Source organism: Ascaphus truei, chromosome 20, assembly GCF_040206685.1.
Source record: "Ascaphus truei isolate aAscTru1 chromosome 20, aAscTru1.hap1, whole genome shotgun sequence".
NCBI classification, from domain to species: Eukaryota; Metazoa; Chordata; class Amphibia; order Anura; family Ascaphidae; genus Ascaphus; species Ascaphus truei.
Window position 1 is genome coordinate 7,417,051 of NC_134502.1, and position 15,667 is coordinate 7,432,717.

Consider the following 15,667-nt stretch of genomic DNA (forward strand, 5'->3'; position numbering starts at 1 on the left):
ACAATGGTCCGTCCCCTCTGTTGCTCCGGGCCGTGTGTTCCCAAGGATAGGGATGATCGATATCAGCGCTGCTTCGGTACATGACAGACTCACCAGGTAAGGTAAAAGCAATTTATTGAACCTACATAAAACGGATACTAAGGAACATAACAAAAAGACCTCCTCCCACGCGTTTCGGGCGAATTCGCCCTTTCTCAAGGAGTATAAAAAGACATGAAGGGAGGGTGTTATTTATAACTCCCTTCTAATGGTTGACTAATGTGTTGCAAGGTTAGTGTATATATCATAGTAAGTTTCTCATAGTGCATTAGTCTATACTAGCATGATGCCTTACAGAGTGACATAATGTATATGCATATAATGCGTCTAATAGCCACTGATTGATTACATAGAAAAAGGAGTAAACAATAAAAACCATTTGATACATACAAAAAACATAGCAACATAATAACCAATTGTATAATTTAAATTATCTTTTTAACCACTTGATGACTGCAGGTTAATATTCTTTTAAATTTATATATATCATCACTTTTATACAAACATAGTACATATTATTATAACAGCATAACAATAAACATAATAAATCAATAATGAAATAATGTAAGTAGTGATAACTAGAAAGTTAAGGAGAAAAAACAGGAAAGAGAAAAGAAGAGGGAAGGGAGGGAAAAGGGGGGGGGACGGGGAAGGGGAAAAGGGGGAGGGAAACGGGGGGTGGGGAGGCAGAAAAAGAAAATGAAGAGAAGAAAAAATAATGATAATAATAATAATAATAATAATATAAAATGATTATATAAATATAAATAATAAACAAGAAGGAAGAAACGGAAAATACAGTAATATCCATTGGTAACCTATAGGGATCACAGAAATACCTTCAGGTCCCATTCTGTATTGAGACCTTTAGGTATTAATGTGTCAATGGTGAAGATCCAGAACGCTTCACATTGGTAAAGAGTCCTGGATCTATCTCCACCACATTTATGGAGGGCCTGAGACTTCGGGCGTCCGAGTCTAAACCAGGGGACGGGTCTGATTACTACTTGTGGCACCGCGGGATGCTGTATAGAGAGCAAGGGACCAAGGGGTTAGATGAGATATGGACCGTTAAACGACAACTAGTGGTGCCCACGGAGTATAGGCAGCAGTTGTTGCAAGTAGCCCACTCTATTCCCCAAGCGGGGCATCAGGGTGTCACTCGGACGAGAGCCCAGCTGTTGCAGCGTTACTACTGGCCGAGGGCATCCCGGGAGGTGGAAGATTTCTGCCGGTCCTGTGATAACTGCCAGTGAGTGGGTAAGGCGGGTGATTGTGAGAAGGCACCCATGAATCCGTTACCGGTAATAGTGGAGCCCTTCCGGAGGGAAGCCATGGACCTTGTGGAACCCCTCATGGTTCCCAGTTGGTCCCAAAAGTGCTACATCCTCACAGTGGTGGACTTTGCCACCCGGTACCCTGAGGCGGTAGAACTTGCCACCATTGATGCTAGGGCAGTAGCTAAAGCATTGCTCAAAATTTTTACTAGGGTGGGTTTCCCTAGCGAGATCCTAACCGATGAAGGGTCACAATTCCTGTCTGAATTGTTACAGTGTCTCTGGGATACATGCGGGGTGAAGCACCAGCGCACGACCCCTTACCACCCCCAAACCAACGGACTATGTGGGAGGTTCAACGGTACCCTAAAGCAGATGCTTCGAACCTTTATAGAGGCAGAGGGCAAAGACTGGGAGATTCACCTGCAGCACTTACTGTTTGCATACCGAGAGGTACCGCAAGAATCTACAGGCTTCTCTCCCTTTGAGCTGCTATATGGTTGCAGGGTACGGGGACCTCTGGACCTATTCCGTGAGGGATGGGAAGGGGAGACTACAAATACTAAAGCTTCTGTGCTTCAGTATGTGGTAGATCTCAGAGACCGGCTAGAGATGCTCATGGGGTTGGCACAGGACAAACTTAGTGCTGCTCATACCAAGCAGAAGACTTGGTATGATCAGAATGCACGTAGCAGAGAATTCATCCAAGGACAGCAAGTACTTGTTCTCAAACCCAGTCGGAAAAACAAATTGATGGCTGCCTGGTCGGGACCGTGTCCAGTGCTCCGAAAGATTAATGAGTGCAACTACGTTGTACAGGTAGATGCTGAGGCAGGGAGAAATAAGATGTACCACATCAATATGTTGAAGGAGTACATAGCCCCGGGTGTGGCGTCAGTGCTGGCTATTTGTAGCCCACCGATGGGAGATCGGGTGGACAGTGCTCTGTCAGATCTCTTAGGGGAGGCTAGGCAGACGGGTACTGTAGAGCAGGTGGAGATGGGGTCCCAGATGAGTGGCAGGCAGCACGCAGAAGCCAGGACTATGCTAGGTCAGTATAGGGCTCTGTTCACGGATAAGCCGGGCAGGACCCTTATCACAGATCACCCAGTGCTCACGGGTGACAAGCGCCCTCTGCATAAGCATGCCTTTCTGGTATCAGCAGAGATTAAGGGCAGTATAGAGAGGGATATAGAAGAGATGCTGGCCCTAGGGGTAATTGTACCGTCCCAGAGCCCTTGGGCTTGTCCGGTAGTCCTGGTACCTAAGAAGAATGGGACCACCCGGTTCTGTGTGGATTACTGACAGCTCAATGGAGGGATGGTGTCATATGCTTATCCCATGCCCCGCATGAACAAGTTACTAGATGAACTCGCGGGGACAAAGTATCTGACCACCATGTATCTCAGTAAAGGTTACTGGCAGATCCCCTTGACCCAGGAAGCTAGCCAGAAGTCGGCATTCATTACCCCAAGTGGCCTCTATGAATTTCTAGTGTTGCCATTTGGGATGAAGAATGCATCGGCTACCTTCCAACGCCTGGTCAATCGTTTGCTGGAGGATATGCAAGGGTTTGCAAGGGCATACCTGGATGACATTGCTGTCTTTAGTAATTTGTTGGACAAACATTTAGTGCATGTAGCTGCGGTGCTAGCCAGGATTAGGGAAGCGGGACTCACCTTGAAACCCACCAAGTGCTTAGTAGGGATGGCAGAAGTACTGTACCTAGGGCATAGGGTGGGTGGTGGGCACTTCAAGCCAGAGTCAGCCAAGGTAGAATCCATAGTGCAGTGGCCCTTTCCCAAGACTAAGAAGCAGGTTATAGCTTTCTTGGGCACCACAGGCTACTACAGAAAGCTCGTCCCTCAGTACAGCACTGTAGCAATACCCCTGACTGATGACCCAAAAGTGACTGTTTGTGCTAGTTCCTGGTCTCCAGCCTGTGAAGCTTCCTTCCAGGCACTGAAGACTGCACTGGCCACTGCCCCCATCCTAGCTGCCCCAGATTACTCCAAAACGTTTTTGGTGCAGACTGATGCCTTGGACTATGGCATCGGTGCTGTACTCAGCAAAAGTGGGGGAGGAGGGCAGTGAACACCCAGTAGTATATCTAAGCCGCAAGCTGCTGCCCAGAGAGGTGGCTTATGCCACCATTGAAAAGGAGTGTCTGGCCATTGTATGGGCTCTGAAAAAACTTCAGTCCTATCTTTATGGCAAACCCTTCACAGTGATTACGCACCACATCCCGTTAAGTTGGTTGCAGAGGGAGTCAGAGGAAAATGCCAAGTTCTTGCACTGGAGTCTTTCTTTGCAGGAATTCGACTTCACCATCCAACACAAGAAGGGCAATGAGCATGGCAATGCTGATGGCCTTTCGAGCCAAGACAATCCTCAGGGACTGACAACCTCAAGAGCTGCCAGGCCAGCCCAACCACTGGACGAAGTGGTCGGGGCAGAGCCTGCACTTTAAGTTGGGGGAGGTGTGGCGATAGAGGGGTTAATCAGGCCATTAATAAAGGCATTATACCCAGATGATTAACCCTAAATCACATTGTGACTGAAGGGGTTAACGGTATGTGCACCACACTGATATGTTTTCCCCTACACCATCTTTCTTTTCCCCATTTTGCAGCTCATTCCCTAGCTGCAGTAATAGGAATGTATACAAACTGTGCCAATTGGTTTTGCGACACAAGAGGGAGCTGTGAGTGTTAAACCAAGCGCTGATTGAAGACACGTGGCTGTGTATGGGTGGCCGCGTTTAAACATAGGTATCACTTTCTAAGTCCTAGACCTCACAACCGCACGGTTAATTGATTAAGTGGTTTGCGGTCTAACTGAAGTGGTTTATGTCAAAATGTATCCGTTACCTTGTTAGCTTCTTAACTTGAAAGGGGGAAAGTCAATTGATGTGATCTGAATAAGATAGCACTCTAATTTTCGGAGTGCAGTGAGGAATAAAGAAACCATACACATACATATAAAGTTTATAGTAGTGGCACAAGCAGAACATACTATATTAATAAACTGTATTCTTCTGATGGTTTTAAATGTGAAGACAGGAAAACTTTTCCTGTGAGCCTGGGAAAAATCCTTTAGCATGCAAATATGCTAAGGGTGAATGAACTGAGGGATTTCTCAACTTCGTTCTTCAAAAAGAGAGTGCCTCAATGTCTATGAGAAGTTCGGAGTTGAAAAGCCTCAGCAATCCTTGGTGTTAGGAGGGCCGGGATATTGTGAGTGCCAGATACCGGTATAAAGTATGGGTACTTCACACTTGGTGGCCAAACCCCAGAATCAGTGTCACCAGGTAAAGGGCTGACCCTGGTATGCTAAGGAGCTCAGGTGTGAAGTTGACACATGCTCCGTGCAAACCGGGAGGCAGCTCCTGCCCTTTCTGCGAAGTACTGGCAAGTCGGGGATAGGTGGGGGAAATATTCCCACGGGCGGGATTGGGTTCATATGTTAAGTATAGGACCCTGAACCCTATATAAATGCCTGCAGCCCAGTCCCAGTCAGATTCATTTGATTTTACCAACGATTTGACCAAGTTCCAGGATCTGCGGTTCCGGAGTGTGAGGGGTTAATAATATCCTCTTCTGGAAATCGTTGGAGCTATGGGTTCCCAAACAAACCCTGCAAGGACTGAACAAACTTTTTCCTGTTGGCTGAGATATAGGGCTGGCAAGTTGCGCCCTAGCCAGGAACTGCTACACGGATCCTTTTGCGCACCCACTTGCATGCGTGCAGGGGTGCCCAGAGTCTTTGTTTCATTCCAAGGACATTTGTTTTTTTTTCCCCATCCCAGTAAGTGTTTTATTGAGTGTATTTTGTGAAGATTTGTGTCTGTCTGAAAATAAATCAATTACAATTTATTTTACCCAACTTGTGTGCTCAGGGCAGAATCCCGGTATTAATTTGTGTATAAGTCTTGGTCTCCCATGACAAACCTCTATACTGATTCTGGGGTACCTGGGCATATACTGTGGGACCTTCACTAACTTAGGAAACCTTGACTGTACCCGGGATACATAACTCCCTATGCCCTCATTCACCTTTCTGGTCTGTGCTGAAGCAGGGAGACCTGCCGTTGAGTCACGTAACTGTTTTTAAGGGAGGATTTTGTCTGGAGTGATGTGTCTATATGTCCCCAGGAATCTGACCTGATTTCAGGATATATTTTTGGGGTAACCAGCAACTCTGGACCCCAGCTATCTAGACACATTCTGACAATACTTTTACCGGAAAACACACATAAAATTTTTATTTTCATACAATAACATTCATTGCAGGCACAATACACAGGTTGAAGAACTGACACTGTTAAACCTGAAATGGGGCTCAGAGGTAACCAGCCGGGCATAATACTTTTATTGATGGCCTGGTTACCCCTTCACCATCACACCAGCCTTTCATGCTTGGTTTTGTGCTGCTGCAGTATTAGTTAGTTGTGTTTGGCCTGCCTTTAATCCTTTGCTACCCACTGTTGGGATAGGAGCTGGGCTTGCTGCTGCAGTAGTAGTTGGATTTGCCTGGCCTGTTTGTACAGAAACTCTTTAAAAAAATAATGTTCAATTTTTTATTGTTGTGTGCGGCCCTTCGAATGCAGGGGACGCTCAGTATCCCACTTCTTACACCATGCGTTGCAGGGACAACATAACGACATGTGGGTTTATCTAAATATAAGATTGGTGTAACGCTTGTGCTCCAACGCACAAGCCGAGAGAAGGGAAGGGACCCGATAGCAAGGTGGGGAAGCCGCAGGAGACACGAAATAGTAGAAGTTGTCGCGCAGCTGGGGAAAAGTGCACGTAGTCACGTGAGCGCGCCACGCACAGGAGAATGCACGACGCGTCCAGAGGAGCAGAGCCATGCTGCGTGACACGACTAGACCAGCTGCATGTGCGTGCATGCTCTGGCAGCAGAGCGGGGATGCACACGTTCTCAGGCACCAACGCTGGGGGGGGGGGAGTGTTTGCCACTTGTGAGGAGCAAGGGAGGATAGAGTCCAGAGCACAAGGTCACAAGAGAATTATTTCCTGGAGGACGTCCAGCCTCCTTGAAGACATAATGCCAGAAACAGAAGGGTGCAGCAACACTAAATACAAAGTAAGGGTTCTTAGTTGAATCCTTTGGCCAAAGAATTATGTCTGCTACCACATCAAGGTAAACCCTACAAAGCAGGTCCTACACTACCCGCACGGTAAACTAACCTCAGTAGTAGAATGTGTGACTGTCCCAGTCTTCTGGAATCCAAAGGAGATGTGTAAGTGTCCCAGAGGAAGACCAGACAGGAACAGCATGTGATGGCAGGCACGCGAAGCATTGAGTACTGAGGTAGTACTTCGCAGGACCCAGGGCAGGTAGCAACTGACTGTATTTAAAAGGCTGCAACAGCTGTTAGCAATGAGAAAGTTAGAGAGAGGCTTACTTCCTATCAGGAGGAAGAGGGCAAGATTTACCAGAAAGCAAGATGGCGTCGCTTGCGTCAGAATACTTGAAGACACTTCCTGTAGAGAAGACAAGTCAGGGGCGGAGCGGAGGCGCAGCCTCTGTGGAAACAAGGAAAGGTTCAGAACACAGAGAGACATCAGAGAATCTTCACTCGCAGCTAGAGGGTGGTGCACGCCGTCACGTGTACGCGCTGCGCATGAAAGAATGCGCGACGTGACTAGGGGTGGGCCGGGCTCTGTGATTCGAGTAGAGGAACCGCGGGTGCGTGCGTGCTCTGTAAGGAGAGCGGGAACTGAGATGTGGCAGGTAAGGAGAGAACACGTCGCAGGGGGCGTGTTCCCCGATACCTTACACTTGGTCAGTGCTGTGCTCAACCTTTAAACATGTAGTAGGTCTCCCGTGCATAACAAAAAACAAAAGAGAAAAGAACTCAGTTCTATGTAGAACTCAATTATCGCTAGTTGTGAATGTCAGTATTAAAATAATCTTTTTTCAAATTAACTATTAAAATAAATAGTGCATAAAGTGGGATAAAAAAGAGCACAGAGTGGGTGGTAACTGGCTTATAGCATTAGAGACTGCAGTATATACTTGATAGTGCAATCCCATGTACTGACATCTAAGGTATGCGTCCTATACCCCAGATGTCACTGTGTACAGCCTATTAGTTACACCTATAGTGAGCTCTTATTAAGACATGACTTAGTATGTCAAAAAACTGAAACAATGCCAGTAGTAGCGGGTCGCTACTTGTAAATAGACCCCAATTGTCAGTCTACAGCAGGGGTGGGCAACCTATATTTCAATGTAGCCACAGGTGTGGCAAATTAGAAGTGAAAATAGCCACACCATGTAAAAATTGAGGTATTATGTTGCGCATGCGAAAATTTTAAACAACACACACTGTTTGAACAAGTTTATAAATTCTCCCACCGCAACCCCCCTCATCCTCTCACCCCCCTCTTCATTCTCCTCTTACGCCACCACCTCTACCCTACTCCTCATCATCACTTCACCCCCTCATCACCATCTCATTTAACCCCCATCATCATCACCATCATCATCATCATCTCCCCCCAACACCCTAGATCTCCCCCAGTCCCTTTCAGTAGTCCCCCTCATCATCAAGCACCCCCCCCCCCCTGAGGGTGCATAACACGCGGGGTGTAGGGCAGGGGAACTGTGGCGGCGGGAGGGGGTAACTCCGAAGCAGCAGTGGGGGCATTGTGGGTGCCGTTGTGGGCAGGCTTGGTGTAGCTGTGGGGGAGTGGGGTGGTCTGGGCAGCATGGGAGGGGATGATGAGGGCTGCGTGAGAGGGGATGATGAGGGAAGCGCAAGAGGGGAGGGTCAGGGCAGCGCGAGAGGGGAGGGTCAGGGCAGCGCGAGAGGGGAGGGTCAGGGCAGCGTGAGAGGGGAGGATCAGGGCAGCGTGAGAGGGGAGGGTCAGGGCAGCATGAGAGGGGAGGGTCAGGGCAGCACGAGAGGGGAGGGCACAGGGCAGCGCAAGAGGGGAGGGTCAGGGAAGCGTGAGAGGGGAGGGTCAGGGCAGCACGAGAGGGGAGGGTCAGGGCAGCCCGAGAGGGGAGGGTCAGGGCAGCGCGAGAGGGGAGGGTCAGGGCAGCATGAGAGGGGAGGGTCAGGGCAGCGTGAGAGGGGAGGGTCAGGGCAGTCTGGGGGGGAGATCTTGGCAGCGTGAGAGGGGGTCGTCTGGGAGAATGAAGACAGCATGAGTGGGGATCTGGGCATCAGGAGAGGATATCAGGGTGGGGGGGTATCCTAAGCCTGGTGGTGAGTGCTTATGCAGGTTGTGGGGGTTTAAAGAGGCTGTGCTGGGGGCTGCTGCTCGAGTCTATGGCTTATGGTGGAGCTGATCAGTGCAGCCAAAGTCACTCTCAACCCCCTGACAGTGGCTGGAGCCGGCTGGCTTCTCCCTCCCAGCACAGCTGAGGAGCAGGCACTGGAGTGAGGCTGGGGAGCTTCCTCTCTGTGCTGCTGCAGTTTCTTCTGTCCCTGTGGCTGCCGGTGCAGTGAGGCTGGGGAGCTTCCTCTCTGTGCTGCTGCAGTTTCTTCTGTCCCTGTGGCTGCCGGTGCAGTAAGAAGCAGGGGGTAAAGGGGGTGGGGGGAGGAGAGAGAGAGCTTCGTCTCCATGCTGCTTCTCTTGTCCCTGTGGCTGCCAGTGCAGTAAGAAGCAGGGGAGAAAGGGGGGGGAAGGAGAGAGGAGGAGAGAGAGAGAGCTTCCTCTCCATGCTGCTTCTCTTGTCCCTGTGCTGCAGGTGCAGTAAGAGGCAGGGGGGAATGTGGGGGGGGAGGGGAGGAGATAGAGAGCTTCCTCTCCATGCTGCTGCTGCTGCTTCTCCTGTCCCTGTGGCTGCCGGTGCAGTAAGAAGCAGGGGGAGGAGAGAGAGCATCCTCTCTGTGCTGCTGCTGCTTCTCCTGTCCCTGTGGCTTCCAGTGCAGTAAGACGCAGGAAAGGGGTGGGGGGGGGGGAGGAGGCTCTATTCGTTACAGTTTCACTGCCAATACGCCACAAGTGGCGAATGGCGACAGGGTTGCCCACCCTGGGTCTACAGTATATGGTGGCAGTGTCAAATTGCTTAATATCCTCAGATTGAGAGCTTAGGTTTGCGTGTGGATAATAGTACTACTCCCCCTGGCCAGGGAGGGGAGTAATGTGGTGTAATGGCCGCAGATTGTGTATCTAATCTGGTGCTATATGATATAGCCTTAAACAGCAGTGGATGCTGTGGCAATGAGTGATTGCATTCAGAGGTCTGTACCCTCCGGATCAAAGCTACGTAGCTCTGCTGAAGAATAGGGAGCGATTACCTACAGCTGTGCTGCTGACCCTCCCAGTAAATGCGTGTGGCTAATGCTTGCTGTATTAGGAGTAGTGCTTGAGCCCTAGCATATAGAACCATTCACCTCCGTGATCGCAGCTGGAGTAAAAATGAGTATTCCGATAGCAGCGTGCTATTTGGCATATATACTCTTGCTAGTGTGCATAATATTTGCCTACCCGATTTCAAGTATTGCCAGAGTTGTATTCACTTTGCTTAGGTGAGTACAACTATTGAGTTGTGATTGGTATATATAGAGAGTGCCTTTCACCTCCAGTGTGCCAGCTGTATGTCTCTGTTACGCAGAGCTGTACACGGAAGTGAGTCCTGCATCTACCCTGCTATCCCTCTCAGTTACTGTCAGAGGCTGATGCTGTAATTGCTGTAATACTATATCGATGGCGTTCAGAGCCATTCACCTCAAAATTGCAGCCTTATAGTATGTATACAGCCACCGCTTTCTGTATGGATGAAATGCTGACACTGCCACATTTAAAATGCCCCGTCGACGATCGTTTCGCGTTTTCAGCTTTGTCAAGACTCTTGCATAACAATCAGATAGGAATCCAGTCTGTCACAGCCTCATACAACCCCTCTTATTTTCCTCATGTAACCTCACACTGTAACTCCTCCTATTGCCCCATATAACCACTCCATATAACTCCTCCTATTACCCCATATAACCACTCCCTATAACTCCTCACATTGCCCCATATAACCACTCCCTATAACTCCTCATATTGCGCCATATAACCGATAGAACGTATTCTAATTCGTGCGTATAATGGTTCTCTAAGAAAATATATTGAATCCTCTCATTGCTAGGGTCATCACACCGGGGCATCTGGCATTCGTCCCTTGTAGGAATGGTTGAGCATGGAAATAAAGAGATGTATATTTGGAATTAGCACTGATTCCCATGGTGCTGTCAATTTCTTGATAAGATAATTAAGGAGAGAGGGTGTAATTAATATCTGAATTCCCAGGACATCTACACAACTTATAAAAACTGACTCAGAGTGTCCATCTTCTGTCTGTGTGACACTGATAGACTGTGAGGACAATGTCTGTGTAACTATGATAGGCTTAAGGAGCCCCTCTCCCTGTGTGTGGTACACTGACAGACTGAGGAGCCTCACTTCTGTGTGTGTGACACTGACAGACTGAGGGAGCCTCTCTCCCTGTGTGTGGTACACTGACAGACTGAGGAGCCTCACTTCTGTGTGTGTGACACTGACAGACTGAGGGAGCCTCTCTCCCTGTGTGTGTGACACTGACAGACTGAGGGAGCCCCTCTCCCTGTGTGTGGTACACTGACAGACTGAGGGAGCCACTCTCCCTGTGTGTGTGACACTGACAGACTGAGGGAGCGCCTCTCCCTGTGTGTGGTACACTGACAGACTGAGGGAGCCACTCTCCCTGTGTGTGTGACACTGACAGACTGAGGGAGCGCCTCTCCCTGTGTGTGGTACACTGACAGACTGAGGGAGCCTCTCTCCCTGTGTGTGTGACACTGACAGACTGAGGGAGCGCCTCTCCCTGTGTGTGGTACACTGACAGACTGAGGGAGCCACTCTCCCTGTGTGTGTGACACTGACAGACTGAGGAGCCTCACTTCTGTGTGTGAGACACTGACAGACTGAGGGAGCCCCTCTCCCTGTGTGTGTGACACTGACAGACTGAGGAGCCTCTCCCTGTGTGTGTGATACTGACAGACTGAGGAGCCTCACTTCTGTGTGTGAGACACTGACAGACTGAGGGAGCCCTCTCCTGTGTGTGTGACACTGACAGACTGAGGAGCCTCTCCCTGTGTGTGTGATACTGACAGACTGAGGAGCCTCACTTCTGTGTGTGAGACACTGACAGACTGAGGGAGCCCCTCTCCCTGTGTGTGGTACACTGACAGACTGAGGAGCCTCTCCCTGTGTGTGTGTGACACTGACATACTGAGGGAACTTCTCTCCCTGTGTGTGTGATACTGACAGACTGAGGGAGCGCCTCTCCCTGTGTGTGTGATACTGACAGACTGAGGGAGCGCCTCTCCCTGTGTGTGTGATACTGACAGACTGAGGGTCCCCTCTCCCTGTGAGTTAGAGATGAATCAAAAACAGATCTGTTGCTTTTACAGAATTGGAAGATTGTTCCCCGTTATAATGTGGGGTTTATGCACATTAGCTGTGGAAGTGTGTATGTGCTGGGAGTCAGGGCAAGGCTGCCATCTGTCTGGTGGAAACATTAATGAATATCTGAGCTTGTCTGGAGACGTTATTATAGGGGGAACTTTTCCGATTCACGTGGGCAGAAGCTACAGCGAAAACCTTTTCTCAAGCAAACCTGCAGATCTTAAATGTCAGACGTAAGTTTTATTTGAATGTTACTATCATTGTAGCTATCAGAGATGACACAGTGTGCATGAGTGTGACACTGACAGAAAGCCCCTCGCTCCTGTGTGTGTGCCGCAAACAGATTAAGGGAGTCTCTCTTCCTGAGTGTGCATCTGTGACAGACTAAGGGAGCCCCACTCGTGTGTGTGTGTGTGTGTGTGTGTGTGTGTGTGTGTGTGTGTGTGTGTGTGTGTGTGTGTGTGTGTGTGTGTGTGTGTGTGTGTGTGTGTGCCCCTCTTCCTGTGTGAGTAACACTGACAGACTGAGGGAGACCCTCTACAATGTGTGACACTGAAAGACTGAGGGAGTCACCCTCCTGGGTGTGTGTGACACTGACAGATTGAGGGAGCCCCTCTACTATGTGTGAAACTGAGAGACTGAGGGAGAGAGTCTCTCTCTCTCTCTCCCTCTCTCCCCCTCCCTCCCCCTTTCTCCCCATCTCTCCCCATCTCTCCCCCTCTCTCCCCCTCTCCTGTGTGAGAGAGCCCCTCTACATGTGTGTGACACTGACATACTGAGGGAGCCTCTCTCCCTGTGTGTGACACTGACATACTGAGGGAGCCCCTCTCCCTGTGTGTGTGACACTGACAGACTGAGGGAGCCCCTCTCCCTGGGTGTGTGTGACACTGACAGACTGAGGGAGCCCCTCTCCCTGTGTGTGACACTGACAGACTGAGGGAGCCTCTCTCCCTGTGTGTGACACTGACAGACTGAGGGAGCCTCTCTTCTATGTGTGTGACACTGACATACTGAGGGAGCCTCTCTCCCGGTGTGGGACACTGACAGACTGAGGGAGCCTCTCTCCCTGTGTGTGACACTGACATACTGAGGGAGCCCCTCTCCCTGTGTGTGTGACACTGACAGACTGAGGGAGTCCCTCTCCCTGGGTGTGTGTGACACTGACAGACTGAGGGAGCCTCTCTTCTGTGTGTGAGATGCTGACAGACTGATAGGCTGAGGGATCTCCTCTCTCTGTATTATATGAGACACTGAAAAGCTGTGTATGTGTGTATGTGTTTGTATGTGTGTGTCACGAACACACTGTCTGTGACATTTCCTCCTCTCCCTCTAGGTTTGAATCCCAGAGATATCAGACCATGCGAGCGATGATATTTGCTATAGAGGAGATTAACTCAAACCCTGACCTCCTCCCCAACATCACTCTGGGCTTCCAGATATTTGACTCCTGCGTTGCCCTGAGACGGGCGGCAGAGGGGACACTCTTGATGATGTCAGGAGGACAAAGAAGCGTCCCCAATTACCGGTGTCACAATGGGCCACCTCTAGCAGGTGTCATTGGAGACTCTGAGTCCACACGCTCCATCCTAATGGCCCACATATTGGGACTGTACAGGTACCCACAGGTAAGAGAGCTATGAGTGTGTTATAAATAGATGGACTTGAAATAAGACGGCACATGAGCATTGGTTTCAGAACTCCAGGAGGTCACTTCTTCAAGTGTACAGAGGAGCCATTAACAGTAGTTGTATCTTTTGATCAAAAATTAATTCAAGCCTGTTATCCCTGTCAAGGTAAACTCCAGTTTATCAGGTACTTACAGTATAATCATTTAAAAAAAAAAAACATTTCTTATTGTACTATGGACTAAACTTGTGAAAGGGTCCAAAGGGTTGAATGAATGAAGCATACTTCACATATTTGCGATTTAGTGAAATTAATAAAAGGAATATGCCAGTAACAATGTTCCCTTAGCATTGTGATGAGAAACTGTGAGTGTGCAAATTCCATAGTGAAAAATAATAATAATGCATACAGATGCGTTATGCTTCATTCATTTAACCCTTTGGGCTCTGTCATATATTATTCTTCCACAAGCACACAGAAACCTACTTCCACATGCACACAGAAACCTACTTCCACATGCACACACAGAAACCTACTTCCACACGCACACAGAAACCTACTTCCACATGCACACAGAAACCTACTTCTACACGCGCACACACAGAAACCTACTTCCACACGCACACACAGAAACCTACTTCTACACGCGCACATACAGAAACCTTCTTCCACATGCACACACAGAAACCTACTTCCACACGCACATACAGAAACCTACTTCCACACGCACATACAGAAACCTTCTTCCACATGCACACACAGAAACCTACTTCCACACGCACATACAGAAACCTTCTTCCACATGCACACACAGAAACCTACTTCCACATGCACACACAGAAACCTACTTCCACACGCACATACAGAAACCTACTTCCACACGCACATACAGAAACCTTCTTCCACATGCACACACAGAAACCTACTTCCACACGCACATACAGAAACCTACTTCCACACGCACATACAGAAACCTTCTTCCACATGCACACACAGAAACCTACTTCCACACGCACATACAGAAACCTACTTCCACACGCACATACAGAAACCTTCTTCCACATGCACACACAGAAACCTACTTCCACACGCGCACACACAGAAACCTACTTCCACACGCACATACAGAAACCTACTTCCACACGCACATACAGAAACCTACTTCCACACGCGCACACACAGAAACCTACTTCCACACGCACATACAGAAACCTACTTCCACACGCACATACAGAAACCTACTTCCACACGCACATACAGACACCGACTTCCACACTCACACAGAAACCTACTGTACTTCCACAAGCACACAGAAACCTACTTCCACATGCACACAGAAACCTACTTCTACACGCGCACATACAGAAACCTTCTTCCACATGCACACACAGAAACCTACTTCCACACGCGCACACACAGAAACCTACTTCCACACGCACATAAAGAAACCTACTTCCACACGCACACACAGAAACCTACTGTACTTCCACATGCACACAGAAACCTTATGTACTTTCACATGCACACACAGACACCTACTTCTACTTCCACGCACACAGAAACCTTCTGTACTTCCACATGTACACACAGACACCTACTTCTACTTCCACACGCACACAGAAACCTACTTTCACACGCACACAGAAACCTACTTCCACACACACATACTGACACCGAGTTCCACATGCACACAGAAACCTACTTCCACCAGAAACTTACTTTGATATGCACATACAGAAACCTACTTCCACATGCACACACAGAAACCTACTTCCACACGCACACACAGAAACCTACTTCCACACGCACACACAGAAACCTACTTCCACATGCACACACAGAAACCTACTTCCACACGCACACACAGAAACTTACTTTGATATGCACATACAGAAACCTACTTCCACACAGAAACTTACTTTGATATGCACATACAGAAACCTACTTCCACACAGAAACTTACTTTGATATGCACATACAGAAACCTACTTCCACACAGAAACTTACTTTGATATGCACATACAGAAACCTACTTCCACACAGAAACTTACTTTGATATGCACATACAGAAACCTACTTCCACATGCACATATAGAAACATACTTCCATACGCACATACAGAAACCTACTTCCACACGCACATACTGACACCAAATTCCACATGCACACAGAAACCTACTTCCACAAAGAAACTTACTTTGATATGCACACACAGAAACCTACTTCCTAATGCACACACAGAAACTTACTTTGATACGCACATACAGAAACCTACTTCCACACGCACATACAGAAACCTACTTCCACACG

General features: G+C 48.6%; 1 protein-coding gene across 1 annotated transcript in view; it reads left to right on the top strand.

Moving 5' to 3' along the window:
- The first annotated feature begins 1,061 nt into the window (after window positions 1–1,061).
- LOC142471467 (extracellular calcium-sensing receptor-like) overlaps window positions 1,062–15,667 on the top strand; it is a 64,080-nt gene continuing 49,474 nt past the window's right edge. The window contains exons 1-2 of the mRNA XM_075578265.1: window positions 1,062–1,291; window positions 13,065–13,356. Coding sequence (XP_075434380.1) covers window positions 1,062–1,291; window positions 13,065–13,356 — 522 coding nt within the window. The remainder of the gene's footprint in view (window positions 1,292–13,064; window positions 13,357–15,667) is intronic.